Source organism: Protopterus annectens, chromosome 3.part1 (assembly GCF_019279795.1).
Source record: "Protopterus annectens isolate FY-2018-M chromosome 3.part1, PAN1.0, whole genome shotgun sequence".
Lineage (NCBI taxonomy): Eukaryota > Metazoa > Chordata > Ceratodontiformes > Protopteridae > Protopterus > Protopterus annectens.
Genome location: NC_056732.1, coordinates 406,184,716 through 406,212,388, shown reverse-complemented (window position 1 = coordinate 406,212,388; position 27,673 = coordinate 406,184,716). Strand labels below are relative to the sequence as shown.

The following is a 27,673-nucleotide window of genomic DNA, read 5'->3' as shown; positions in this document are numbered from 1 at the left end:
ATTGCATTTTGTTATTCCCATCATGGCAAGGAGATTCCAGCTGGGATTAGGCCTCATTCCACTAGGGCTACTGCCACTTCAACAGCATTTCTAAGGGGTGGCAACTAAGGATATTTTGGAGGCAGCTACTTGGAGTTCAGTGCATACTTTCTCTAAGCATTACCACCTTCCTCTCTACTCTAAATCTAGGGCTGGTTTTGCCACGGCTATTTTGCAGGGCATGTTGTCAGCTCCTGCTTCTTTATGATTTGCCAGCCTCCCTTACCTCTGCTTTGGGATTCTACCCAAGTGTTAGGACTGCAGCAATGTGGTATGAAGAACATAGTACAGTTTTGTACCTACCATAAATGTAGATGTTCGAAGATCCACATTGCTGCAGTCCAATTTACCCTCCCTCCTTCCCCTCTGTGTTTAGGGGTGGTTGTGGGGGTGGGGTTATACTCTTGTAAATTTGTATATATTGTATATATATATATTTGGTGCAGGAGTGTTTGGTGTTTTTTGGTTTAGGCCTTATCTTTTTAGGGTCTTCTGACATCTGGGGCAAGAAAAGACTGAGGATATGACGTCGGTCATGCGCATTTGTACCCTGACGTCCTGACGTCAGACTAATGCGCCTTGACCGACGTCAGCCATATACTTTGGTATTCGGGCCGACTGGGACAGCGGACTACCCAAGTGTTAGGACTGCAGCAATGTGGATCTTCGAACATCTACATTTATGGTAGGTACAAAACTGTACTTTTTCTTTCCTCCTACTGAGAGAGTTTCTCTGAAATTAGTTGTTTTTCCTCTTATTTGTTATATATATATATATATCTCCATACACACACACACACACACACACACATATACATATGTTGTATGTCTGGAGGGTTACTAAAATGCATTATTGGGGGATCTGTTCAGATGCTCGACTGCATCTTTCACCGAATCCTAATTTGGTGAGCATACTTGCGCGAAAGTGCTGTTCACCGAAGCATCACTTTCGCGTAAGTATGCTTGTTGTTCGGTTGTACTACGGTGCAGTAAGGGAAAATTCCTTTTTCCTCACTGTAGTGTGACCTTGGAGTGAGAATATTAAAGTGGGGGTGGGGGGTGCAGGGGGGCTTGCCCCCCCTGCATTCAAGTAGATTGTTTATTTATTTATTTTTTGTTTGTTTTTTTTTTAAACATACTTCAGTGACGGCGCTTTTTTGAAAAAAGTGCTTTCGTTAAAGTGCGTTTTGTTGTTATGGATTCGGGCTTTTGAACTTTCATTCAAAAGTCTTCAATCCATTATGGATAGGTATTGTGAATGAAAGCCGCGGTGGTACAGTGGTAGCATTGTTGCCTCACAGCAAGAGGTTCTCCTGTTCGATTCTCGGCTGGAGTGACTTCTGTGTGGAGTCTGCATGTCCTCCCCGCGGTCGAGTGGCCTCTGAAAGACATGTGTGAATGGGCGTGCCTTCACTGAAGGTTGGGCATCGGGTTGGCAACTCGGCACCATAAAAATCTACTGCCAGTCATTAGCGGACCGGAGTTCCACTGTGGCGACCCCTAACCGGCAAAAGCCAAAAAGACAAACATTGAGCCAAGTGAATGACTTCGAGCTAGTGTATTGGCCAAGTCGGAGCTGAGTATCTGCTCTGAACCCATCCAGTAAGAAAGAAGGGCGAGAAGGACAACAAACATGGAACGTTATGGTAGGTACATAACTTCTTTTTCTTGCCAAAGGTGGTCTTCGTTAGCTTTGAAATAGACCATTCAGCTGCCAGTCTCTCTCTGTCCACACCACCTGCAGAAATGTTTTGCATCTTGAGTATACACACAGAGCCAAGATATTGTGCCAATATTCAAAAATTTCAGGCAAATGGGACCAGTTCTTTGTTTTCTTTTAAATCAGGAAAACTAGCAGGGCAGTTTTCAGCCATGGCAGTACTAAGAGCAGGTCAATTGTCCCTGTCCTAGAGGAATGCTTCAGCCTGAAGTATTTGTGAGACCGCCACCCAGATTTTTATTGTCACTGTATTTCTAGACATTATTTCTAGACCTTATCTTGACATTTGTTCCAGAAGCAGAACAGGCTTTCCTCACTCTAGTCCTGCTGTCAGGGGACCACAGCGTTTGTGTTCTTATTCATTGAGTCATAGTGCATGAGTGATAAGTTAAATGTGGTACAATTGTGGGAGAAAATCACTTCGTTAGATATTCTAATACAGGGGTTACTTCTGTATTGGCTTCCCTCATCAACCCTCTCGTACCCTTGAGTACCCGGGAGAGGAGTGCATTCATTTTCTCTGACTTTGTCTCCCCACACAGGCAGTCTTTGCACACTTGATGACATTTTGTCTATCTACCCCCCCACACACACACACACACACACACACACACACACACACACACACACACACACACACACACACACAAACCATCCCAGTTCTCCACTTATGTTTTGAGATAAGGAGACCACTCCCCTTTCTGGGGATGTCAGAAGGTCTGGAAGCATGGTTGGATGGACAGACTTCTGCCTGGGCTAATTTATTTGCATGATGAATCACATTACATCAAGTTATCTTTGTATGTAAGCTTCTGTTAAGGGAGTTTGATTACACAGCCTTACGCCCCTTATGTATGTTTATATGAAGATGGTCTGCTTAGTGTGTCGTTTGCAGACGATATTTGTGTAACTTTTTTTCTCTCTCAACAGATTATGGAAAATGCTGAAATCAACAGCATTATTAAGATAGTTGGCCTGCAGTACAAGAAAACATACGATGATCAAGAGTCTCTAAAAACTCTACGGTATGGAAGAATTATGATAATGACTGATCAGGTGAGTAGTGATGTATGCTATACCAGAGCTGAAAAAGTAATTTAGCAACTACATAAGAGTTTTTTTGTTTTTACATAGTGTGCTGCTAAGCACTAGGATTTTTCTCTGATTTCTTTGATTGCTGAATGTGTTAATGAATAATGACTGTGAAATCTGTGCATTGCCTTTCTGCCCATTTAATCTTGCACATTTTTGCCCATCTGAGCCTTCTTTGTACTTTTAGCTAGTGGTCTTCTGCACATATGTTCTCTTTTAAGTAATAGTGCTTTGAAATATATAATCAGCATATGATCATGAAGTGATGATCATTTGGATTCTTCTAAAGTAAGTGTTTTTACTGCATTTTTTAAATCTTTACACTTCTGAAAAGTGGTTTGTCTGATTTTTGGAACTTTCACTGGGTACAGATTCTAAAATAGTAATCGTGTTGTCTTTTGCTTTGCTAGCAAAGGGTTGCCATTTTCAAAATCTTTTGTACAGTGTGCAAATCTCCATGCAGCAGTCTATTTTTTAAATTGTAAGATGGCTTAAATGGGGGACCTTCCTATACATTTTGATTTTCTTTTAGCTGAAGTTACTACTTGCCACACTACTGTCCCCTGGTTAGAGCAGTTATTTTCCTTCACTTGAAATTACAGTGGTAAGAATTACTGCTTTTCTCAAAATCTCTGAAAAGTGTAAATTCCTTTGTCTGCTAGCTGCTGTTTGTGTTCTTGTCCTTTATTTGTAGTGTGAAATATGTCCTTTTTGTGCAGCACCTAGATCTATTGGTTTGTAAAGGCTATAAATATTACCCACACTGTAGAAATGCTGCCTTTCTATAGCAGTAGTGTCCCCCTTCACTCATTCTGCCATGTAACCCCTTCTTGTCAGAAACACTGGTAAGGTAGGCAGTTGTTTTGCATCACGAGTACCATCCTACAAGCAAGTTTAGAGGTTTATGTTCCCTTATCCATTCCCTTGTGGCTGGGGCATGTTGTGCTATCTCAGATGAATGTTAATTCTTCCATATGCTATGCTAATAACTGCAAATTGTTTGCATGCTGCTTGTCAGAGCCATATGCATTTCATGGCTCTCAGGCTGCATGTTTCAACATGTGGCTTCCACGGGGCGTCACTGTAGCAGTGGACTGAACCTACCTTCCTTTCTTTGAGGCTGAGACAGCATTAGCTACTCAGTATCACCTTTCTTAGATGACTTTCATTGGCTGAGTCATTAGTTGATTCAGGTGAGTTTAGATCTCTGGGATTTATCCCTCAGTGCTGTAGACCTAGCTAATTAGTGATGCTGTTTGATCCAGCTGAGATTTTGTTTTATTGCTGATAACACCTTACCGTGTATGCTCTTCCTTAACAAAAAGTAGCAATATGCAAGAACCAGCAATACAGATGCATTAAAATGTATTACAATATTTTTTTTTTTGCAAACCCACTGTATTTACACTGCAAAGACTAGTTAACATAGAAAGATCTCAAAAGGAGATGCATCTAAGTAACGTTTTGTGCGTTAATCAATGGAGCATTCTTTAAGGTGCAAAGTAGCATTGATATTTTGAAAGAGGAAAAATTCACATCCTTGTTTTAGCTTAGTTTGTAAGAGATATGAGCAGAAAGGCTGGCAAATAGAAACATCGGTGGAAATATAATATGGATCTTAGGAAGTAAACGTTGTTCTTGAGTGGCTATGTTATGTTAAACAAAAAAAAAATACAGTGAAAATACTAAATGTAACTGTAAGGATAAGAAGTTAACCAATGTAGATATGAGGTGGGGAGAACATGGTTGTAGAATTATAGCAGTATGTGTGTATGTAACTAACAAGGAAAGCGAGAATCTGTTGCATCACATGGCTGACTGTGTGATAGTTAACATAAAAGTTATAATTGCAGGAGACTTGAATTGTGAAAAAGAAAGAGAAATATGTTAAAAAAAAAAAAAAAATTCAGGAAGTGATAAAATGTGGAAAACTAGATGTGTTGGGGGCAGATAAAGTGGACTTGTAGAAGGGGGCACTTGGAACTGAAATTGATGGATTGTTTATCCATATTGAAAGGCTTGGGGGTAGCAGGTAGGGATACTGTCGCAACAGTTTTTTTTCTCCAAATCGTTCAGTAATATTGATGGAGGTAATGGAAGAAAGGGAGTATATTAAAATAGAAAGGGGATAAAAAAATGAGAAATTATGGGATGAAATTGGAAGTATTGTAGTTGTGAAAGGATTTAGTAACCATGAAGGACTTCATAAAAACTGGTGTGAATGGTGTATTGAATTTAAAATGAAGGTTTTTTTTTTTTTTTTTTTTTTTTTTTCCAATGGCAGGAAGATGTAAGTAAGAGAATGAAGTATGGGGAAAAATGTATAGACATGTTAAGAGAATTTAGAGATTAATACAAGACTGTTATGATATGAAAATGAAAATCGAGAACAAATTAAGGCACTGCTCTTTAGGCAGATCTTATTTACAAGAAAGAAGGGATGAGGTATCTGCATATTAGGGTAAAATAGTAAAGGAGGATATTAGTATGAAGGAAATGAAAAATGTGAAAGGAGAGGTAAAAAGAACACGAGCAAATTGAGGATTGTAGCACAGCATGTGGAAGATATGGGTAAAAAGAAGGAAAATAAGAGAATGGTAAGAAAAAAAAAAACAATGAGTTAAGGAAGAATTTGAGAGAGAAATTACCATTAGTGAATTGGATGAAATACTTAGCAAAGTAAATCTTTATTTGGTATCAGGCCCGGATGATATAGGGTATGTACAAGGAAATTAATTGACCGAGTATTTTGTAAATGTACTGAATGAATGGTTGAAAGAAGAGTTTATGAAGAGTTGTCTAGTGGTATATTAAGTTTTATATGGAAGAAAGCTGCAAAGAATATAAAAATGGAGACCCATCCCACTAAATAACAGATTATAATTTTTTAGTGTAATACAGAGAAGAATGGAAGGAAAGATGAGGGATATTATGGAAGAATCTCTATGTGGTATAAAAGGGAAGGGATGTCAAGAATTATTTGTTGTTGGAGAAAATATGGATGATACAAGTAAAAGGAAGGATGTGAAACTTATGAGAAGTGATATTAGCAATGCAGTTGGTGCAGTAGGGCATGATGCTTTGTGGGTGTTGTGGAGGAATAGGTAATGGAATGAGTAGTGTGTGTATGTCAGCGTATCAAAATAATAGTATGAGTGTGTTGGTGAATGGGTGGCTGAGTAAAGAAATGTGCGTGAAGTGTTGTATAAGGCAAGAATGTCCCATGAGTAGAATATTGTTTGCAATTGTAATGAATGTGATGTTGAGACAGGTAGCTTTATTTTGTTTTATTTGCACGTGTTTTCCTGGGTAGATCACTGACCTCCATGGGCCTTTTTTGGACTTGGCCCAGAAGTGGTGTCAAGTGGCTTGCTCAGAGTGCGCACTTGGTGAAGGCTGAGGGAATCAAATCTTGTACCACTGGACCAAAGGAAACGGCTCATTAACAGCTCCTTGGTTATCTTAACCAACTGTTTATAAAATGAAAGGAGCTAGGTATGTTGTATGTAATGTACATAGTTATTTGTTTTTCTAAGTTCAGTTTTTCTAATTGCATTATTGGTTCATTTCAACTCTGATTCTTATAAATTTTAAAACCCAAATAAACTTAGTATATGATGCAGAAGAAGGTGGTAATTCCAATAGATGTTCTCCGTGTTTCACTGTTGCAGTCATCACATTTGGGTTATCCCTGCCAGGGTAGCCCTCGGCCTGCCCGAATACCAGAAGCTTAGTATTTCTGCATCAGTTGCTGGTGCTTGAGGACTGACGTCAGGTTGTTAGTAGTATAAAGTAAGGCAGACAACGCCATTACATCAGTCTTTCTTGCCATGGAGGCCGAAGCAGAAGCAGTTCGCACGAGTGCTGGTCGGCCATTACCTGAGTTTTTGTCTCCGAATTGAAGTTGAAGTCTTCCAAAAGCTAAGTACCCCATTGGGGATTCTTTTGTCTTGCACTAACCGATGTCAGAAAAAGTTAACTGTCTTGCCTGTGGAAAGCAAATATCACACCGAGACTTCCACTCTTATTGTGTCACTTGTTTAGGCCCAGATCATGACGTCCCCCGTTGTCATTTCTGTGCTTTGTTCAATGCCAGAACTGTCTGTCGTCAGGCCCTTGTTGTAGCCAGATAGTTTCGTTTACAGTCTTCGAATTCCAGTATGGCTTCGATAAGCCATCTGACAGCAGATCTTCTGAAAAAACATAAAGATAACGACAGAGACAGACCGCACAGGTCCAAACCTACCGACGACGCTTCCGTTAAGCTAGTTGTCAATCCTCTGGTTTTCAGTGAGGCACTTTCTCAGCCCCTGATGCCTGCTTCTTTTGATTTGCAGGCCGCTACCGAGACACTTTCGGAGTCCGGTATGCCGCAAAGCTCTTCTTCGACTAAGGATCCGGTGATAGTCTATACCTTGGATGGGTCTGGAGCTGCTGAGCAGGCACCGGCTTCCGCGCAAGTCCTGCACACTACCGAATTTCGACACAAACCGACGTCTTCTTTCGCGACTACCATTCTTTCAAAAACGACAGAGTTTCTTAGGCCCAGGGTTTGAACCACACCCGAGAAATCGACCCAGTCTCAGGCACCTGCTACCTTGCCTCAGTGTCAAATGCTTAAAATGGCAGAAGGACCTTATCATGCTGATCAGGGGAAGCCAAGCTACCCTCTCAAAAAGGAAGAGATCTGGCCCCTGTAGTTTTGTCTGAACAAGAGTCAGATGAATCTGATGCATCTGACTATGAAGACATTCAACCCATCTCCACTTATGAGGATTCTGATGCAGAGGACTTCATTCCTTCAGCCTCTCCCCCAGAGGATTTTTCCTTTGGGGAAACCCTGCATACTTTGAGAGCATTTCCAATGGGAGAGTCAGGACTACCCTCAGTCTAAAAAGAGACTCAGAGAATTCTTAGATCTTCTGCAACACAGACCCATGACCATCCCCACACTCCTGGATGTTGTGGATGATGATTTCCTTGAATCCAGCTTCACTCCTGACGGCCCTACCTCCTGCTCCCAGAAAACCAGACAGGTCCTAAGTCCCTGACTCACACAGATATCTTTTTAAAAATCCAACAGGTGACCCTGAGGTCATTTCTCAAGGGACTAAAGGGATTAAAGAAACCTCTGCTAAGAATCCCACACCCTCAGACAGGGATTCCCGAGCATTAGACAGATGGGGGTAAAAAAGTATACACCTCAGCTACTCTTGCTATCAGGGCACTAAATTTTCAGTTCCATATGCTGAAATTTCAGCAACTTACCCTGGAACTCCTTAAACAAAAAATGTATTCCCTCCCTGCTTGGGCAGAATCTAAAGATTTACAAGACTTAATGCATTCTGCAAGCCAAGTAACTAAACACTTTGCACTGCAGTTTTGACACCCTAGAAGCTTCCTGCAGGGCAGCAGTCACTGGATCTGTCATTAGAAGACATGCATGGCTTAGGGAACAACCCTTGCCAGACCATGTCAAGTCTAAATTGTTGGAGCACAAAGATAACTTATTTGGCACTAAGGCAGAAGAGGTTTTAAAAAAGATGGAAGAAAAAGCAAAATCTATGCAAACAGTTAAGGATTTCTTACAAGTCCAGCAAGCATTGTCCCTTCAAGCACTGGTCCTTTCCTGCTCCGAGTAAACCAGCCCAGCCTAGGCCTCGTGGAAACAGACCCCCAGACAGCAGCCCCAGGGAATGCAGAGATCTAAGCAGTGGATTATCTCCACTGCCAAACCAGGGAGTTCTGAGCCCCACCCCCTTATGGTAAGAACTCACAATGACTCACCTTCTCCTCCTCCCCCTTTTGCCCACCTTCACTTTACCCCTAGGAGGAAAACTCATTTCACTCGAGCAACTGGGCCACCATAACCAAGGACCAAAGAGTTCTGAACATTGACTCAGGAATACAAAATTTCCTTCTATACCCTTCCCAACCCCAAAAGGGTTCCCATATCTACCACCAAATCAGTGGGCAGAGGCTCAAAAGCAAATCCTTACCCTTTTCTCTGTGAGAGCAGTAGAGTGTAGTCCTGCAGAACAGATAGGCCAAGGCTTCTACTACAGACTTTTTCTGGTGCCCAGAAAAAAGGGCACCTGGCACCCCATCCTCGATCTATCATTTCTAAACACCTTCCTGGTGATTCCAACTACCCATGCCCTCCAAGAATGCTTGGCTAGCCACCCTAGATCTAAAAGAGGCCTACCTCCACATTCCTATCCAGGAATCATGCAGGAAATATCTCTGCGCTTTCCTTTGGCTTATCTACTGCTCCCAGAGTTTTTACAAAATATCTGGCTCTGGCCATTGCCTTTTGCAGACAAAGAAATATTCAGATTTACGCAAACTTAGACGACTGCCTTATTCAGGCAGACAGTCAGGAAAAGCTTCTCAAGCACCTGTTTTTTGTAAAGACACTACTAACCTCCCAAGGATACACGAAAAGAAATCCAAACAGGTGCCCACCCAAAGGATAATCTTCCTGGGAGCAAGTCTGGACACAGCATCCCAGATGGCATTCCTTACACCAGAGAAGCACATTTTCCTGACAACCTACTTCTCTCAACTATCCACCAGGCCCCTGCTATCTGCAAGGAAGGTCCTGCAAGCTCTGGGGTTCATGGCATTTTGCATACTACTCATTCCTTATGCCAGTCTGCATATGTGGAAACTTTACTGGTACCTAAAGAGCCCTTTGGTGTCAACACTCTCAAGACCTGGAAACACTTCTACCTATAATTCCTTGCCTCAGAAACAGGTGCAATGGAGCCCTCAGGAAATCTGTATGCACATCAGTCAAAAAGAGATGATGGCTGTGCAGCATGCCTTGATAGCTTTCAAACCCCTTCTCTCTCCAGGGGTTCTGCTGATCAAAACAGACAACACCAGTCTGATGTAGTACATCAACAAGCAGGGAGGGGCTCACACCTACCCTCTATGCAGGGTGGCCATGACCCTTTGGCTCACAGCCTTTTTCATGCAACTACACCTTTTAGCAGAATTCCTACCTGGTGCTCTCAACTCTCTGGCAGACCAATTAAGCAGAAACCTTCTGGACCCAAACGAGTGGCAACTCAACAGAAGTACTTTCACCCTAATAACTCAGAAATGGGGAACCCCAAAGGTCAACCTCTTTGCCTCCCACACCAACCACCAGCTCAGAAAATTCTGCACCAGGGAGCATCACTGCATGGCTTGGAAAGTGGATGCCATGTCCTTCCCGTGGGTCAGTCTATCGGCCTATGTCTTTCCTTCCCTACCTCTCATCCCCAGGGTGCTGCTCAAAATAAGGGAGGAAAAACCAAGGACCATTCTTACAGTTCCAGACTGGCCCCAACAACACTGGTACCCCTTCCTCTGCACCCTGTCCCCCGCTGCCTCCATGGCATCTTCCTCAGATTCCAAACCTCTGAGTCATAGGGAAGGGGAATTCATGCATCCCAAATTGCAGACACTCATTTTGGCAGCTTGGCTTATTCCATAACCCCAAACCAATCTGCCATTCTAAGTCAAAAGGTTCTGGATGTTATCCTTGAGGCCAGGCGTCCTAGCACCAGAAAGTCTTATGCAGATAAATGGAAAAGGTTCTGCACCTGGATCCAGGCTAAGGGGGCCAGTATGGCACAGCCCTCCATCCCGGTCACCCTGGATTACTTAGCTGACCCTACTACACAGTGGTCTCTCTCTCCTCTGTAAAAATTCATGCCTCTATTTCTGCTCATTTTCCAACTTATCAGCCCCCTTTCTCATACCCTTTGATAAATGGTTTACTATCATATTTTCGAATTGAACTCAGTCGACTGCACTTTTGTCGACCACGGAAAATCGAAAACGGTAATGTCGAACTCCAAAAGCCAACCTAGGAACAGTTTTAACATGGGTCGAGATAGGTGTTCACTGCTATTGCCGAACCACAAACCTCTCCCCTATCTCGACCCATGTTAAAACCCGTTCCTAGGTTGGCTTTTGGTGTTCGATATTACCGTTTTCGATTTTACATGTCCGACAAAAGTGCAATCGACAGAGTTCAATTCGAAAATATGATAGTAAACCGATCAAACAGTTCCTCAGAGGGGCTAGCAACTTGAGGTCCCCCAGAAGGGCACCAACGCCAGCTTGGGAACTTAACTTTGCCTTGGAAAAGCTTACCCTGCCCCCTTTTGAACCAGCTTCTTCTGCAGAGCTAACATTTGTCTCCTGGAAGGCAGCTTTCCTTCTGGCCATCACTTCAGCCAGAAGAGTCTCTGAGCTGCAAGCACTCATGGCTGTGGGAACCCTTCATCATCTTCCATGCAGACAGGGCAGCCCTCAGAACTAACCCATCTTTCATGCCTAAGGTGGTGTCCAGTGTAGCTCTCAACCAATCCAGTCATCTGCCCACCTTTCCTAACCCCCAGAACAAGGGGGAAGGATTCTTCACTCTCTAGACGTGCTCAGATTTTATCTGGACAGGACTAAATCCTTCAGAAAGTCTGATCAATTGCTGGATAGCTTTGTTACAGGGTCTGAAGGCAAAGCCATCTCCAAGCAAACCATTTTAAAATGGATAGCACACTGCATCCATTTCTGATATAAACAGCATGGAAAGCCTCCCCCCAAGGGGGTCAGGACACACTCCACAAGAGCAGCCTCCACCTCTGTAGCTTTTCTAAGAGGAGTCCCCACCAGGTAGATCCTTGAGGCTGCCACCTGGGCATCTATTCGCACTTTTACCAAGCATTACCACCTGCCTCTCTTCTCCAAATCCAGGGTAGGGTTTGCCTCTGCTGTCTTGCAGGGCATCCTAGCCAGCCCCTAGTTTCCTTGACTGCCTCCACACGGTTCCTCAGCTTTGGAATCTACCCATATATGATGACTGCAACAGTGAAACACGAAGAACATGGTACAGTTGTGTACACTTACCATAAATGTTGATCTTCGAGTGTAATCACTGCTGCAGTTCTGGTCCCGTCCACCTCCATCCCCCTTTATTCTCTTTCTTTTCTTACAAGGGACATATTGGTATTTATTTTGCACTGGTGGGGTTCTTCCACCAGAACCTGACCTCCTACTTTGGGGGCTCCTGACCGTTTAGGGCAAGAAAAACTGATGTAATAGCGTTGGATGCCTTACTTTATACTGTTGACGACCTGACCTCAGTTCTCAAGTGACAACGACTGACACAGGAAATACTAAGCTTCTGGTATTCGGGCTGGCTGAGGGCTACCCTGGCAGGGATAACCCAAATGTGAAGACTGCAACAGTGAATACACATAAAAGTCTACATTTGTGGTAAGTGTACACAACTGTACTTTTTGACATACACAAACAATGTAGTTTTATTTGCTAAGAGCAAAATGTGGATGATGGAATTTTGTCTAAATGGATGTTTAAAGGAATTGGGAATGACTTATAAAAGTAACAGTTTGGGTGATATGAAAACTGTGGATTGGGGATGCATTTTTCAGTGAAGTGTTTGCTAGGGATAAATTTTGGGGGAAATTATGTAGTTAAAATGCAATGGGAGCATTTGATAAAATAAATAAGTCTTCTGTAGAGAACATATAGATTATCATTCAAGAAAAAGTTTTTTTCTGTTGACTTTTTATAATTCTCCCCAAAAAAATATGAAAAGGCATTTGTGCACTTGGAGTTTTCTTTCATATGTGACTCAAGGTTATACCGACGGGAAAGAGTTGTGTTGTAGATGACTGAAGATGAAGGGAGGTTGAGATTACTAAACCCAGTTTTGTGTGTTCTGCTGCTTTAAACTTCTATAGAATATTGATGCGTCTTTCGGCTCTTCCCAGTTAGGGGTCGCCACAGCGGAACTCCGGTCCGCTAATGATTGGTAGTTGATTTTTACGTGCAGAGTTACCAGCCCTGACGCACAACCATCAACGAAGGTACTCCCATTCACGCTTGTCTCCACGCAGAAGACACTCTAGCTGAGAATCGAACCAGACAGCGTCTTACTGTGAGGCGATAATGCTACCGCAGCACCACCACCGCGGTATAAACTTGTATTTTAAAATGAGTAAAACAATATAGTAAGACATTAATAGTGAGAATGTGTTTAAATATAAGCACCAAACATTCTGTGAGATGAGAATAAGAAAAAGAATATATAAATGAAAAAATGATCAAAATGTTAATATGAAAATAAAAACTGATATTGAAAGGATGTGGTATAATGATATGATAAGACATCATCCTGACATCCCGCAGGCAGAGGCATCCACTTGGTCTGGAGAAGAGAGAGCTGAGCCAAGACTGGGCAGATACTCTTCTGCGGCAGCAATCCCTGTAGTAAGGACTATATCAAAAGTGATTAATACAAAGAATAGCTGTGTTAGGAGCTCATCATAATTGTAAGCATTTGAGAAGATTCACTAGTACAGTGTCGATTCTAGGGTTTACTGTCAGCAGGAGCCTGAAGGCAGGCATACTATAGCTCTCACCTTCCCCCTCATGGTCCAGTGGACACTTCTTCCAAAAGTATGATTTCAGTGGTACAAAGGGGCAAGGAAACTGGTGGTGCGCTTGCTGGTCTTTCTCATCCTAGACTTCAAATGCACAGCTGTGTGAGGTGCATACCTTAAATGTAGATGCTCAAATACCTTCACTGTTGCGGTAATAATTTTAAGGATTCTGCTGAGCAGAAACCAGATGGCAGCTTGAACACCAGAGAACCCCCCCATGGCCTGGCAGACCCCTCCTATTGAATATCAGATGTATAAAGGGTAGTCAGCTGGCTCCTTCTTCAGGTCTTTCTTGTCATTGACTCAAGTCATCCTCTCATTATGACCTTTGTAGGATGGCAGAAGCAAACCTCTCTTGGTCCTGGACATAGAATGTTGATCATTATGCTTGGTGAAGATGTGGACAGAAGTCAAGGTTGGCTGCCTCCAAGATGTTGCGACTAGCACTTCTCTGAGGAAACCAGTGGTATCAGCTGTGGCTATTAAGAGTATGCCATGATCTTATGGGGTGTTGGCCTTCCATTAATGGTAATAAAATAAGCTGCAGTTTAAAATCCATTTGGATATGGTATAATTCAACGAAAGCTCAAACAAAACATTAGGCATACAGGACAAGTTAGTACAGAAGGTTACCCTAGCCTTTTGAAAGGTCAAGAAAGGTTAACCAACATCAGAGCTTGGATTTTAGAAGTATGCTTAGCTGCAGTCAAAGCTACAAGAGTACCACTTTTCAGTGACAGTTTTGACAACTGAATCAGCAAGTTGAAACAGATAGAGTGCTTGTTTTTCCAGCACAAAGTTTAGGTCCAGGTAGGTGGGGTGGTTCTTTCCTTGGTAGTCTGTTGTATAGAACCCATTAAGAACGTGCTTCATGAACTGATAAGAAAATATAAGAGATCCTGGGGTAAAGCAGGTGGAGATGGCTGAGGAATGGATTTTGATGGATGTGTAAGACCGCCCTTTCCTGCAGAGCACTGACAGGTACCCCAATGACCAGGGGTAGTTTGGCTTGCTACAGCTACTACCTTCCGTGAAAACGTAAGTGCAAAAAAAGTCAGACGCTCTGTGCAAAAATTAATTTCTAAACCATCCAACATCAAAGTGTGTGTACTCAAGTGAGGGTCTATTGTGGACCCCTTGTTGGTAAGGAGATCCACTTTCAGGATCAGTATTAAGGGATGTTCTTTGTGTTTCACTGTTGGTCATTGCATTTGGGTTATCTGCTTGCAGGTAGCCCTCAGTCGGTACAGCCATGGGTGCTTCCTTCGCCCCTATATATGCTGACCTCTTTATGGGTTATCTAGAAGAATATCTTATTTATGATAAATCCCACAATATATACATAGAGGAATTGGATATATGGCGAAGGTACCTAGATGACTGTTGGTTCATTTGGAGATGTGATCAAGAATACTTGTTAGAATTTGTTCAATATCTTAATGACAATGTTTGGGGGATTGAGTTCACCCTCAATGTGCAATACAATCAAATTCAATATTTGGATGTTTGTGTGATCAGAAACGGTGACCATACACTTGACTCAAAAATCTTTAGAAAATATCCGCAATATAATACATTATTGGATGCTAGTAGTTCACACCCTAAACATATTAATAAAAGCATCCCCAAGTCCCAATTTTTAAGAATTAAAAGAATGTTCCAATAAGGACAGTTACGAACTTTTTCAGCAGAATCTTAGAAATAGATTTTTTGCTAGGGGATATAAACGTGGGGATGTTATTTTAGCCTCTAAGTGGGTGGAACAGTTTAATCGAGAGGATTTACTTGAGTACAAGGAGAAGAATACCTCAACTGTGACACCGATTAGATTTGTCACAACATTTGGTAGAAACATCAATGTTATTAAAAGAGTGATCAAGAATAACTGGAATATTTTAATGACCAATCCAAGGCTTATTAACATTCTGCCCCCAGAGTGTCTGTTTTCCTATAGGAGAGGTCGTACACTGGGCTCCTATTTGAATTTGCATAAGAGAGGTAGACACGAAAATGGAGGGATACAGCGCACATGGTCAGGAGTTGAACTGAGGGGTTGTTTCCCTTGTGGTTACTGTTCCTTTTGTGTTTATGTTAAGAAGTCTAAGGAATTTTCCAGTAAAAATGTCAGTAAAATCTTTGACATTAGATGTTTTGGTACTTGTGGAACTAGTTGGGTTATTTATTTGGTGACCTGTTCATGTTCTGCCTTTTATATAGGTCAAACATCTAGGCCGTTTAGAATTAGGATGTCTGAACACTTGAGTGATGTCAGAAACACACATTGTTCTAGTGCTTTATATAAGCATGTTTTGACTGATACAAATGCGAAATTTCACTTTCAGATTATTGATGTTATCGGGGGATTACAATGACAAATCTGGTTGGCACGATTTGCTAAACCATAAAGAAAAAGCATGGATCATTAGACTTGGTGGGTTGTTTCATCCAGGTCTAAATGAACATTTATAAGTTTTTGTATGAATGTTACAACAGAAATTTATGGTTTAATATACTGGATGTCTGTTTATTAATACATACTTATATATATAACTTTGGGTATATATTACCCAAATTTGAAATTATAGACTGTATCTTTAAGTTGATCCTCACCAATTTGTATAATTAATTAGCTTAAGTCTATATATAGTCAGTGGATATAATGTGTTATTATCACTGAAGAAAGCTATATGCCGAAACCAGTATGATTTTGGATTCACACTTTTCACTATTAAAGAATTAAATTGTGTTCCATGGTGCTGGCTGCTGTTTTTGGACATCCTTTAGAAGATTTCCCTGGCTCTGGTTGCAGCTCCTTCAGAATGATTTCAAATCTAAATGAATGGATGCACCATTAGACAATTCAGGCTTATTTGTTAAGTTCCTACAGGAAAAAAAAACAAGGAACTCAAGGAGTGAGTTGAAGCACATTCTGGTTTCTCCTGTGCCTAGGTTTCATGGGGATTTTCTGTTTAAGCCTGTTTTCGTCCATAACCTCACCCAGCACTGCTCCAGTAAGTCTTCCAGAGGAGGCAAGAGACAACAAGAAGCCTAAGGGTTCTCAGCTATCCTCACAACAAAGGCAGTCCTTTCCTGACAAAGCAGGGAGTCTGTGACTATCCTGCAGATGTCTCTTTCCCCTTGCCTTTCAAATGCTCACAGAGTCTGAGAAAGCATCACCCAGGACACCTGGTTTCTTTCCACAATCAAAAAAGGATACTTCATGATTTGGTACTCCACACCTACCTTCATGGGCATCCCTCAAACCCCCCGCCCTGAGCAGCTGCCCCTCCTCCCAGAGCTCCTTTGGGAGCTTTGGCAACATGGCTTCATTCAAAAGGTTCCTCAAACCTCAAGAGGGAAAGACTTCTATTCAAGAATGTTCTTAGTACCCAGAAAGAGTGGCCCCTGGAGACCAATCCTGCATCTCTCCTATCTCATCACCTTCTTAAAGGTTCCTACCTTCAGAATGTTGACACTCCAAAACTCTCTTCCCCCTTATGTTTCCACAAGGATACATGGCATCTCTAGATTTTAAAAGATGCTTACCTTCACATCCCTATTCACCCCATGTTCAGGAAATTCTTATGTTTTTCTGTGGGTTTCTTACATTTTCAGTTTTCTGCTTCGCCCTTTGGTCTTTCTACAGCACCGATGATATTCACGGAGAATTGCAAAAACAAGTGCACCAAACACTCGAACTAGTCCACAACAAAGTATATTTAATGTAAAGTGCTTTTTGTCACTGTGATACAGTGACTTCATCAGACAAATTTAAAAACTGTTAAATTTATTTTAAATAACATTTTTAAAACTACCTCTTAAATACAAACCTTCCAATCAGCACAATTCACGGAGAATGCTTGGCTCCAGTGATTGGACATTACAGACTTTTGGGCATTCAGATTTTTCCATACTTGGATGATGACTTACAACTTCCCACACTGTACTTCAAAACCTTGACACCACCATTTCCCTTCTTTGAAAAGTGGGATTCACCATCAGCTAAAGGAAGTCAGTCCTCACCCCTAACACAGGACCACATTTTCCTGGGTTGTAGAATCCAGACAGACATGATAGTGTCATTTCCGCTTCAGAAGGTGCACTACCTTTAGTCCTTCTTTAACTCCCTTCTCCCCTTGACTCGCCTCACGCCCAGGGAGTTCCTCAGGTGCTGGGATTCATGGCTTCAACCATTCAACATTACCATGGTATCGATGGCAAAACTCCCCGTGAGGAATTTCCAGTGGTACATCAGATCAGTGTGGACCCAGCATTCTCACCCACTAAAATGCAAAGTCCCCCTCATTCCCTGCTTAAGGAGGGAACTGCTCTGGTGGATCCAACAGATAGACCTAAATCCAAGACTATCCCTGCATCCTCTCACCCCAGTCCTAGAACTCTACACAGATGCATCAAATGTGTGCTGGGGAGTGGCCTTGGGCAAATTCACCATTTAGGGAATTTGGTCTCCCTCCCAAAAATCAGAACACATCAATATCAGGAAAAAGCAAGGATTTCTACTGGCTGTACAAGCATTTCACCCTCTTCTTTGCCCAGGCCCTCTACAGCTGTTCGCAGGCAACATGACAGTCCTCTGGTATGTTAACAGTCAGGACACACACACACACACACACACACACACACACACACACACACACACACACACACACACTTACACACCAAATCCTATCTTTTTTGCAGGTTGGCGCTACTGGTATGGGAATTTCTTGCCCGGTACCACATGACTATTCAGGCAGTGTACATTCCCTCCAACCGGAATCTCATGGCAGACTCACTAAGCAGGTCCTTAACTCAAGTCCCACAAATGGATACTTCACATGGACATGTTACTTGACATAGTCCACCAATGGCATATTCCTCAAATGGACTTATTTGCCTCAGCCCTTAACAGACAGCTTCCAAAATTTTGTGCCCGAGTCCCAAGTCCTCTGGTTTGGAAGGTAGACGCCTTCCTTTTTTGGAAGGGGATGTTTCTGTATACATTCCCTCCTCTTCCTCTAATACCAAACATCCTGTTCAAGATTCGACGGGACCAACCAAAAATCTTGCTGGTGACTCTCTCTTGGCCAGCACTGGTTCCCTTTCCTACATTTAGCCAAGAGCCATCACCACAAGTTATCCCACAGAGTGGACCTACTCAGTCTGAACAAAGGATCTCTACTCTACCCACAACTGTCAACGCTACAGCTGACACTGTGGGTGATCAGATTCTAACCCCCTTTAGAAACTTATTCTCAGAGGATGTGCTCAGGGTTTTGCAGGAATCCAGAAAACCCAATACCAGAAAATCTTAAGTTTCCAAATGGAAAAGATTTTCACTCTGGTGTCTCTCTAAGAAGCAAGGCCCACTGACTGTAAGAATTCTAGTGAATGTCTTTCTGTTTACATGTTGCAATTTTCATAACTGAGGGATGTTGCTACCTGCAGCACCGGACATCCGGCTAGTATACCAAAGTCTTTGGAGTTAGGGGTACGTGCGACATTTGTCAGAGCCATAAAGCAACATTGGCTTTAAAAGTGATAGCTGCACGTACACACTTCAGAACTTTTCTGCTGCAGTGATCTTCGGACCTCTGATAGCCAGCTTTGGGAAGCAATTAACTCGTTTGATGGCTGTCCACTACAGATAAGTACCCTTTGGGTTTTTTGTCTATTCTCTAGCTTTTCAGACATACATGTCAGCTAGAAAGGGGAAGTGTGCTTGTGGAAGATAAATTCCACACAAGGACAAGCTTGGTAAGTGTTTATTCTGTTTAGGGAAGCCCCATGACCATACATCCTGCAACATTTGTAAATCGTTTGTCCCTAAAACACTTCACAGTCTTCTGGCTCCACTCAAACTCTATCTCGAAAACCAGAGACTCCGGCGTCTAGTGTTCGGTATGGAGGCGGGGTAGGTGTTTCCGACAAGCTGCCTAGGAAGAAGGCAAAAAAAAGTTAGGCCTGACACCCATGCTGCACCTCGGGAGTCTGCTCAGTCTCTTGAGACAGATGTTAGCTCAGGGTCCCATCGAGCATCTGTTTCTCGGTTGGAACCAGGTACTGTTATGGAAGCCGGCTCCACAGAAACGCTGAATACGTTCACTGAGGTAGATCAGCCATCAGCTCCTGATGGCGAGATAGAGCCACGGCTCGTGGCATTGGAATGCCCTACTCCTGCTCTTCCATCCTCCCAGACATTGGATTCTAAATTGACCCATCCTTCAATTCCTCTGAAGAGGAAACAAAAATTAAAACTTACAGAACAGCAATCTGCCCCTGGATGGGAATTTTTTTCCCAAAGTCTTTTTAAGCCTTGGGGTTCCTGGCCTCTTGCATTCTGCTAATTCCATATGCACGACTGCATATGAGGAAACTACAATGGTATCTAAAAAGCCTATGGTGTCAACATTTCTCAGGATCTAGAAGCAATGATCCCTGTCATACCTTGCCTACAGTTAGAGTTCCTTTGGTGGGCAGAGGCCTGCCACCTAAACAAGGGACTACCATTCACTCTACCCCCTGCCGCCCAAACCCTAACAGATGCATCAGACTATGCATGGGGGGCTCACCTGGCAGGGAAGTGCATTCAGGGCAAATGGAACCCAAGTCAAATGCACCTGCATATCAATCAGAAAAAAAATGTTAGCTGTACAGAATGCTGTGACAGCATTCAAGGACCACATTCTGCCAGGACAATTAATGGTAAGGACGGACAACACCACTGTCATGTGGTACATAACCAAGCAGGGTGGTACCCATTCTTACCCCCTCTGCAGACTAGCCATGGCTCTGTGGAACACAACCTTGAGCTACCAGGTGCATCTACAGGAAAACTAAGTACACTGGCAGACGAACTCAGCAGAAATCTCATGGACCCACACGAGTGGAAACTGGAACCAAAGATTTTCAACATGTTGATAAACAAATGGGGGAGCCCAGATGTAGACCTGATGCTCTGTTCTTCAGTTGGAAAAATCTATCCGTTTATGCCTTTCCTCCTCTGCCTCTCCTCTCCAAAGTACTACTAAAGATCAAACAGGACAAACCAAGGACAATACTGATTGCACCAGACTGGCCACGGAAACACTGGTACCCCTCTTGCGCAGTTTGTCACTGCTGGCTCCATGGCAACTGCCTCAGACCCCTACCCTGCTGTCCAGAGCAGGAGAGCCAGGTTCTGCACCCTCAGCTTCAAACCCTCACCCTGGCAGTCTGGCTAATTTCCTAATCTCTCCATTTCCATCCCTCAGTAAACAAGTGTTGGATGTCATTTTGGTGGCAAGGAGGCCTAGTACTAGAAAATCTTATAATGAAAAATGGAAAAAATTCTGTGCCTGGAACCAAACTCAAGGGATGGGCACGGCAACGCCCAATTTACTTCGGATTCTTCAATAATTAACGGAGATGCTACACAAGGGCCTTTTTTCCCCCCTCAGTCAAAATTCACACTGCAGCCATTTTAGCTCATTACAACACAGAACCACCCCTCTTCTCTCATCCACTGCTCAAGCAGTTCCTCAGAGGGGCCAAAAACTTAAGACCACTCAGGAGAGCCCCAACTCCAGCCTGGGACCTTAACTTTGTATTGGAAAAACGCTCTTCCTCCTTTTGAGCCAGCTGCAAGTACAGAGTTAAAATTTCTTTCTTGGAAATCCGCCTTCCTTTTAGCAATTACTTCAGCAAGAAGGGTATCTGAACTACAGGCCCTTATGGCCGTGGAGCCTTTCATCATCTTTCATGTGAACAGGATGTCCCTCAGGACCAGTCCCTCCTTCATGCCCAAGGTGGTATCCAGTGTGGCTCTTAATCAGTCCATTCATTTCCCAACCTTCTTTTCTAATCCACAGAACAAAGGGGAAAGGATCCTGCACTCCTTAGTTGTGCACAGACAATTTAGATTTTACTTGGACAGGAATAAACCTCAAAGGAAATGTGAACAACTGCTGGTGGCATTTGCTGCAGGGGCAGAGGGGAAGGCTATTTGAAAGCAAACCATTTCTAAATGGATAGGCCATTGCATTCATTTCTGCCATAAGCACCTTGGAAAACCTATCCCACAGGGGATTAGTCCCCATTCCACCTGGGGTGCATCTACCTCTACAGCCTTTCTCAGAGGTTTACCTACCAGGGACATCCTAGAAGCTGCTACCTGGAGTTCTGTACATACTTACACCAAGCATTACCATTTACCATTTTTTTCTAAAGCTAGAGCTCGCTTTGCCAGTGCAATCTTGCAGGGCCTTATAGTTGGTTCTAATGCTGTCTAAATGCCTCCTCCCATCCTTAGCTTTGGGAAGCTACCCAAATGTGATGACTGCAGCAGTGAAACATGAAGAACATAGTACAGTTGTGTACACTTACCATAAATGTAGATGTTAGAGTGTATTCACTGTTGCAGTCCTGGTTACCCTCCCTCCAGCCCCCTGACTTCTTTTTGCTATTCCTTTACTCTCCCTTACTATGCTTAAAAGCTTTTTGGTGCATTAGCTTTTTTGTTGGAGGTGTGTAAACTTGTGTATGTATGTGTGTGTATGTATATGTATATATATATATATATATATATATATATATATATATATATATATATATATATATATATATATATATATATATATATATATATATTTTTTTTTTTAATTGCTTCCCATTAGGGGGGCATCTGACATCTGGGGTAAGAAAAACTGATGTAATGGTGTCAGCTGCATGCTTTATACCCCTGACTACCTAACGTCACGAAAGATGAGACAGCAACTAACGCAGGACCCTAGACTTAGATAATCAGGCCGACTGAGGGCTACTGCAAGCAGATAACCCAAATGTGATGACTGCAACAGTGACTACACTCTATCAACTACATTTATGGTAAGTGTACACAATTGTACTTTCCAGACCTCTTGACACACGTTAGGCTCCTTTCACCCCTGCCTCCATACCCTCAACTTGTTAGCGTGGCTGCTCCACTTCCATCCCTAGTCAGGCTTCATGATTTCTCACCTACTGTGACTCATATCCTTACGTCTTCCCACAAACCTTCCACTAGGAAGTTGTACGCTAGCAAATGGAGAAGATTTCTTATCTGGACGAAAGAAAAAAAATGTTGATTCTTACACAGCATCCATCCCTTTGGTGTTAGAATTTCTAACTGAACTTTTCCGTCAGGGCTCATCTGCTGCCACAATTGGTGTTCAACTGGCAGCAGTATCAAACTTTCATTTTGGACAACATGAGCCTAATCTGATGGCCCATAGATTATGTAAAACTTTCCTTAAAGGCACTAACTTGCTGAGACCTCCCTTTCAGCAACCTGTACCTCCGTGGGATCCAAATTTCGTTCTGTCCAAACTAACTTCCTCGCCTTTTGAAGCGGCACATTCATGTCAGTTGAAATTTCTGTCTTGGAAGACGTTGATGTCCTTCAAGGATGCATCTGCAGTCATCACATATGGGTTGTCCTGCCTCAGGCAGCCCTTCGGTCGGCCGGATTCCAAAGTCTGGGTCCGGCGTCGGCTGATGTCGCACTTTCCCCGACGTCAGAGCGCCTGGGGTATAAAAGCATCAGCCGACGCCATCTTCCCCAGTCTTTCTTGCCGCGTGGTGCCCGAAGCAGAAGCAGTTCGCAAGTGCCGGTCGGCCAGCTCCTATAATTCAGCTACCGAAGACTTCAAAAAGCTAAGTACCCCGTTGGGGACTCTTTCTTGCCTCAGCCGATGTCAGATAAAGTTAATTGTTTAACTTGTGGGAAACAAATACCTCATAAGGATTTCCACTCTTACTGCCTACCCTGTCTAGGCCCAGACCACGACGTCTCGGCCTGTTCAGCCTGTGCTTCCTTCAACCGACGCACTCTTAGACGTCGGGCGGAGATTTCAGAGGAATTTTTTGGTACTAGTTTTTCGTATAAGATGCCATCGGAGACACTCCGACTTCTCATTTATTTAAGAAATGGAAGGATAAGGACCGACACACACGGGCCGCGGTTTCGGCTGAAACCACGGCCAGGCCTACCGCGAGTGTCTCTGCTGAAACAGAGTCCTTGGTACTTCCAATTACCGAAACCGCTCAACCGACTACCTCGGTCCCGGAGGCTCCGGCTGAGTCGGTTATTGAATTTCCAACAGAAACTGGTGTCCTGGAACCTTCCAACACCATTCCTTTAGACAAATCAACACCAGTACGTGGTGCAGCCAGGCCTCCTGCATCCATGTCCATTAAGGCATTCTCCAGGGCTAAAGCTGCTAAACTCTCAAAACCTTTGCCTCCCAAGGTTATCCCTCAGGGACCCTCTATTGGTTCACAGATTCTAAGCTTAGCAGAGGATCTTATCTCTTTAATTAGGGGCTCTCAACCTCATCCGGACAGGGGCTCTCAACCTCCTCCAGACAAAAGGCCCAGGGTTGAGCTCTCTGAGCCCCACTCCTCAGATGAGGCCTCTGATGGCTCTACTCTCTCGGACCACCAGGAGGAGGCTTTTCGCTACGAGGATTCTGATGCAGAGGAATCTATTCCCTCGGCCTCCCCTCCTGAAGAGTTTTCCTTTGGGGAGACACTACACACCATGAGAGAGCATTTCCAATGGCAGGGTCAGGAATTCTCTGATTCCAGGAAAAGATTAAGGACCTTTTTACATTTGCCTCAGCATAGGCCTTTAGCTATTCCTCCTGTTTTGAATGTCATTGATGTGTACTCTGACTCTAGCACAACCCCTGATTCTCTCCCTCCGGCTCCTGCCAAACCTGATAGGTACTACAGGGTCCCGGACTCGCATCTTTACCTTTACAAGGCCCACTCTGCTGATCCAGAAACTATTTCCCAGGGCCCTAAAGGGGTTGCAGCTGCCACTGCTAAAAATCCTCTCCCCTCTGAAAGGGAGTCCAGAGCTTTAGAGAGATGGGGTAAAAAAGAGTATACTTCTGCTACTCTTTCTATGAGGGCATTAAATTGTCAGTTTCATACGATACAGTACCAAGAGTATTTGTTAGATGAATTGCATAAAAAACTGTCTTCACCTGACCCCCTAGACCGCAAATCACTTCAGGATCTGGTACATAACTCACAACAGGTTAGCAACCATTTCTTGCAATGTGGTTATGATGCATTGGACGCTTCATGTAGGTCAGCTATGACTGGCGCAGTCATACGTAGGCATGCTTGGCTGAAGGAACAATCTCTGCCAGACCATGTTAAAGCAAAGCTGCTGGATGCTCCTCTGGAAAAGCAAAAGTTATTTGGCTCCACGGCTCAGGAGGTCCTAAAGAAATTTGAAGAAAAGGCAAAATCCGTACAAACAGTCAAAGATTTTCTCCAAGTACGACCACCGAGATTCAGCAGGAATTGGCCTTCCAAGAATTGGTCCTTTCCAGACACAGAGAGGTTTCAGAGAGGCAAGAACAGGCATGCCAGAGGTAGAGGGCAAGCTAGAGGCTCCTACAGAGGACGTCAGTGGCAGCCTCCCAACCAGAGAGGTAATGCAGGACCTTCAACTGCTGCACAAGGACAGGCTCAATGACTTTACTTTGACACCGCCAACCAGGGCTCAATTGGAAGCACCTTTGGGCGGAAAGCTTTCTTTATTCTCAGAAAATTGGCACAGTATTACAAGGGACAAATGGACACTACAAATAATAGACGAAGGATACAGGTTTCATTTCCACACATTACCAAAAAGAAAGGGCATGCCAGACCTGCCACCGAATCAAAGGGCAGAGGCTTTGAAACAAATTTCCAGCTTAATGCAAATGAAAGCTATAGAAAAGGTTCTTCTCTCATAACAAGGCCAAGGATTTTATTCCAGGCTATTCCTTGTTCCAAGAAAAGAAAAACAATGGAGGCCTATTCTCGACTTGTCCGCACTGAATACTTATCTAATTGTGCCGAAGTTCAAAATGCTGACTCTACAGCAGCTCCTTCCCATGCTGGACAAGGGGTCTTGGCTGGTAACTCTAGACCTCAAGGAGGCATACCTGCATGTCCCTATCAGACAAAGTTGCAGAAGACACCTCAGATTTCTTGCAGGGTCAGAACATTATCAATTCTCAGCATTGCCCTTTGGCTTATCTACTGCGCCCAGAGTATTCACAAAATGCCTGGCATCAGTAATTGCACACTGCAAACTTCAGGGGATTCAAATATACCCATATCTGGATGACTGCCTTATACAAGTGGACAGCCAACAAACTTTGGTAAAACACTTGAATTATGCCATCCACCTACTTCAGGCCTTGGGATATACAGTCAACTTTCAAAAATCAAGACTTGTTCCATCCAAAAGAATAACCTTTCTGGGTACAGATCTAGATACAACCACCCAAATGGCCTTCCTCACAGAAGAAAAACAAGTCAACTACCAGATTACTTCAAAAATCTGACAAGACAAACCCAGCTGACTGCAAGGAAAATCCTGCAGGCCCTGGGTTACATGGCTTCTTGCATCCTTCTGATTCCGCAAGCAAGACTACATATGAGGAAACTACAATGGTACCTAAGCAGTTTATGGACTCAGCACAGTCACAGCCTGGAAACTTTGATACCACTCATTCCATGCCTTCAAAAGGAATTTCTGTGGTGGGCTCAAGCAAGCCAGTCAAACAGGGGTCTGCCTTTCAACAAACCAATAGCCAGCCAAACCATTACAACAGACGCTTCAGACCACGGATGGAGAGCGCACATGGGAGGGCAGATGCATTCAAGGTCTATGGTCACAAAAAGAGCTAGCGTGCACATAAACGAAAAGGAAATGCTGGCAGTGATACATGCAGTCGAAGCCTTCAGACCCTTTCTGCATCATGGCCATCTGCTAATAAGGACAGACAACACCACGGTTATGTGGTACATAAACAAGCAAGGAGGCACCCATTCCTATCCTCTTTGCAGGCTGGCAATGAATCTATGGGAACTTTCCTTGAAACTCAATATACAGCTACAACCCCAGTTTGTGCCAGGGAAAGACAATATGCTGGCGGACAGCTTAAGCAGAAATATCATGGATGCACACGAATGGATGCTGCACCCAGACATCTTTCTACAGATAACACAATCATGGGGGAGGCCGGACTTAGATCTTTTTGCCTCCCCCCTCAATCATCAACTGAAGAAATTCTGCTCAAGGACATACCACCCACAACCATGGAAAGTGGACGCCCTCTCTTTCAGCTGGAGAACTCTAACAGTGTATGCATTTCCGCCTCTCCCATTAATGACCAAGGTTTTACTGAAGATCAGGACAGAGCAGCCAAAACTGATTCTGATAGCTCCGGACTGGCCAAGACAGCACTGGTACCCACTGTTAAAGAGCCTGTCACGCACAAAACCATGGCCTCTTCCTCTATGGCCACTTCTACTGACACAGCACAATTAAAAAACTCTGCATTCCAACCTGAAAACCTTGCAACTAACAGCCTGGAAAATACCTTGACTCCTCCTCAGGACAAGCTATCCCAGAGAGTGAAAGATATTATTATGGAAGCTCGCCGGCCTTCCACAAGAAAGGCATATTCAGCAAATTGGAAAAGATTTCACATTTGGAACACCACAAAGGATCTAGATGCGACAGTGATGAACATGGCACATATCCTGGAATACTTGGCAGAAATGTTCCACAGTGGTCTGTCTTACTCTTCCATTAAAATTCATGCTTCAGCAGTTTCAGCAGAGTACAATGCTGATCCACCTGTCTTCTCTCATCCTCTCCTAAGACAGTTTCTAAGAGGAATCAAAAACATCAATCCTCCAAGGAAACCACCTCTACCTACTTGGGACCTTAACTTCGTGTTGGAAAAACTAACACTGCCTCCCTTTGAACCAGCAGCATCTGCAGAGCTACAGTTCCTGTCTTGGAAGACTGCTTTCCTTCTGGCCATAACCTCAGCAAGAAGAGTATCCGAGTTACAGTCCCTTATGGCAGTACAGCCATTCCTTAGTTTTCATCAGGACAGAGTTTCATTGAGAACCAACCCTACATTTATGCCAAAGGTAGTATCCAGGGTTTCATTAAATCAAGCTATTCACTTGCCTACCTTCTTTCCAAATCCACAAAACAAAGGGGAGAAACTCCTGCACACCCTGGACATACACAGACAGTTGCACTACTACTTGGACAGAACTAAAGGTTACAGAAAAACTGACCAGCTGTTGGTAGCATATGCTGCTGGTACACAAGGAAAAGCAATTTCCAAACAGACCATTTCAAAATGGATAGGGAATTGCATTCGTTTTTGTTGCTCTTTTCATGGAAAAAACTGTGCCAGCTAACATTAGACCTCATTCTACGAGAGCCACAGCCACCTCCACAGCCTTCTTAAGAGGGGTGGCTACCAAGGACATTTTAGAAGCTGCTACATGGAGCTCCGTGCATACATTTGCC

The 27,673-nt window shown here is 43.4% G+C and overlaps 1 protein-coding gene across 1 annotated transcript in view; it reads left to right on the top strand.

Moving 5' to 3' along the window:
• TOP2B (DNA topoisomerase II beta) overlaps nt 1-27,673 on the top strand; it is a gene marked incomplete in the record, with an annotated part of 2,991,925 nt that overhangs the window by 1,070,793 nt on the left and 1,893,459 nt on the right. The window contains 1 exon segment of the mRNA XM_044066877.1: nt 2,690-2,815. Within this exon segment, the coding sequence (XP_043922812.1) occupies nt 2,690-2,815 (126 nt within the window).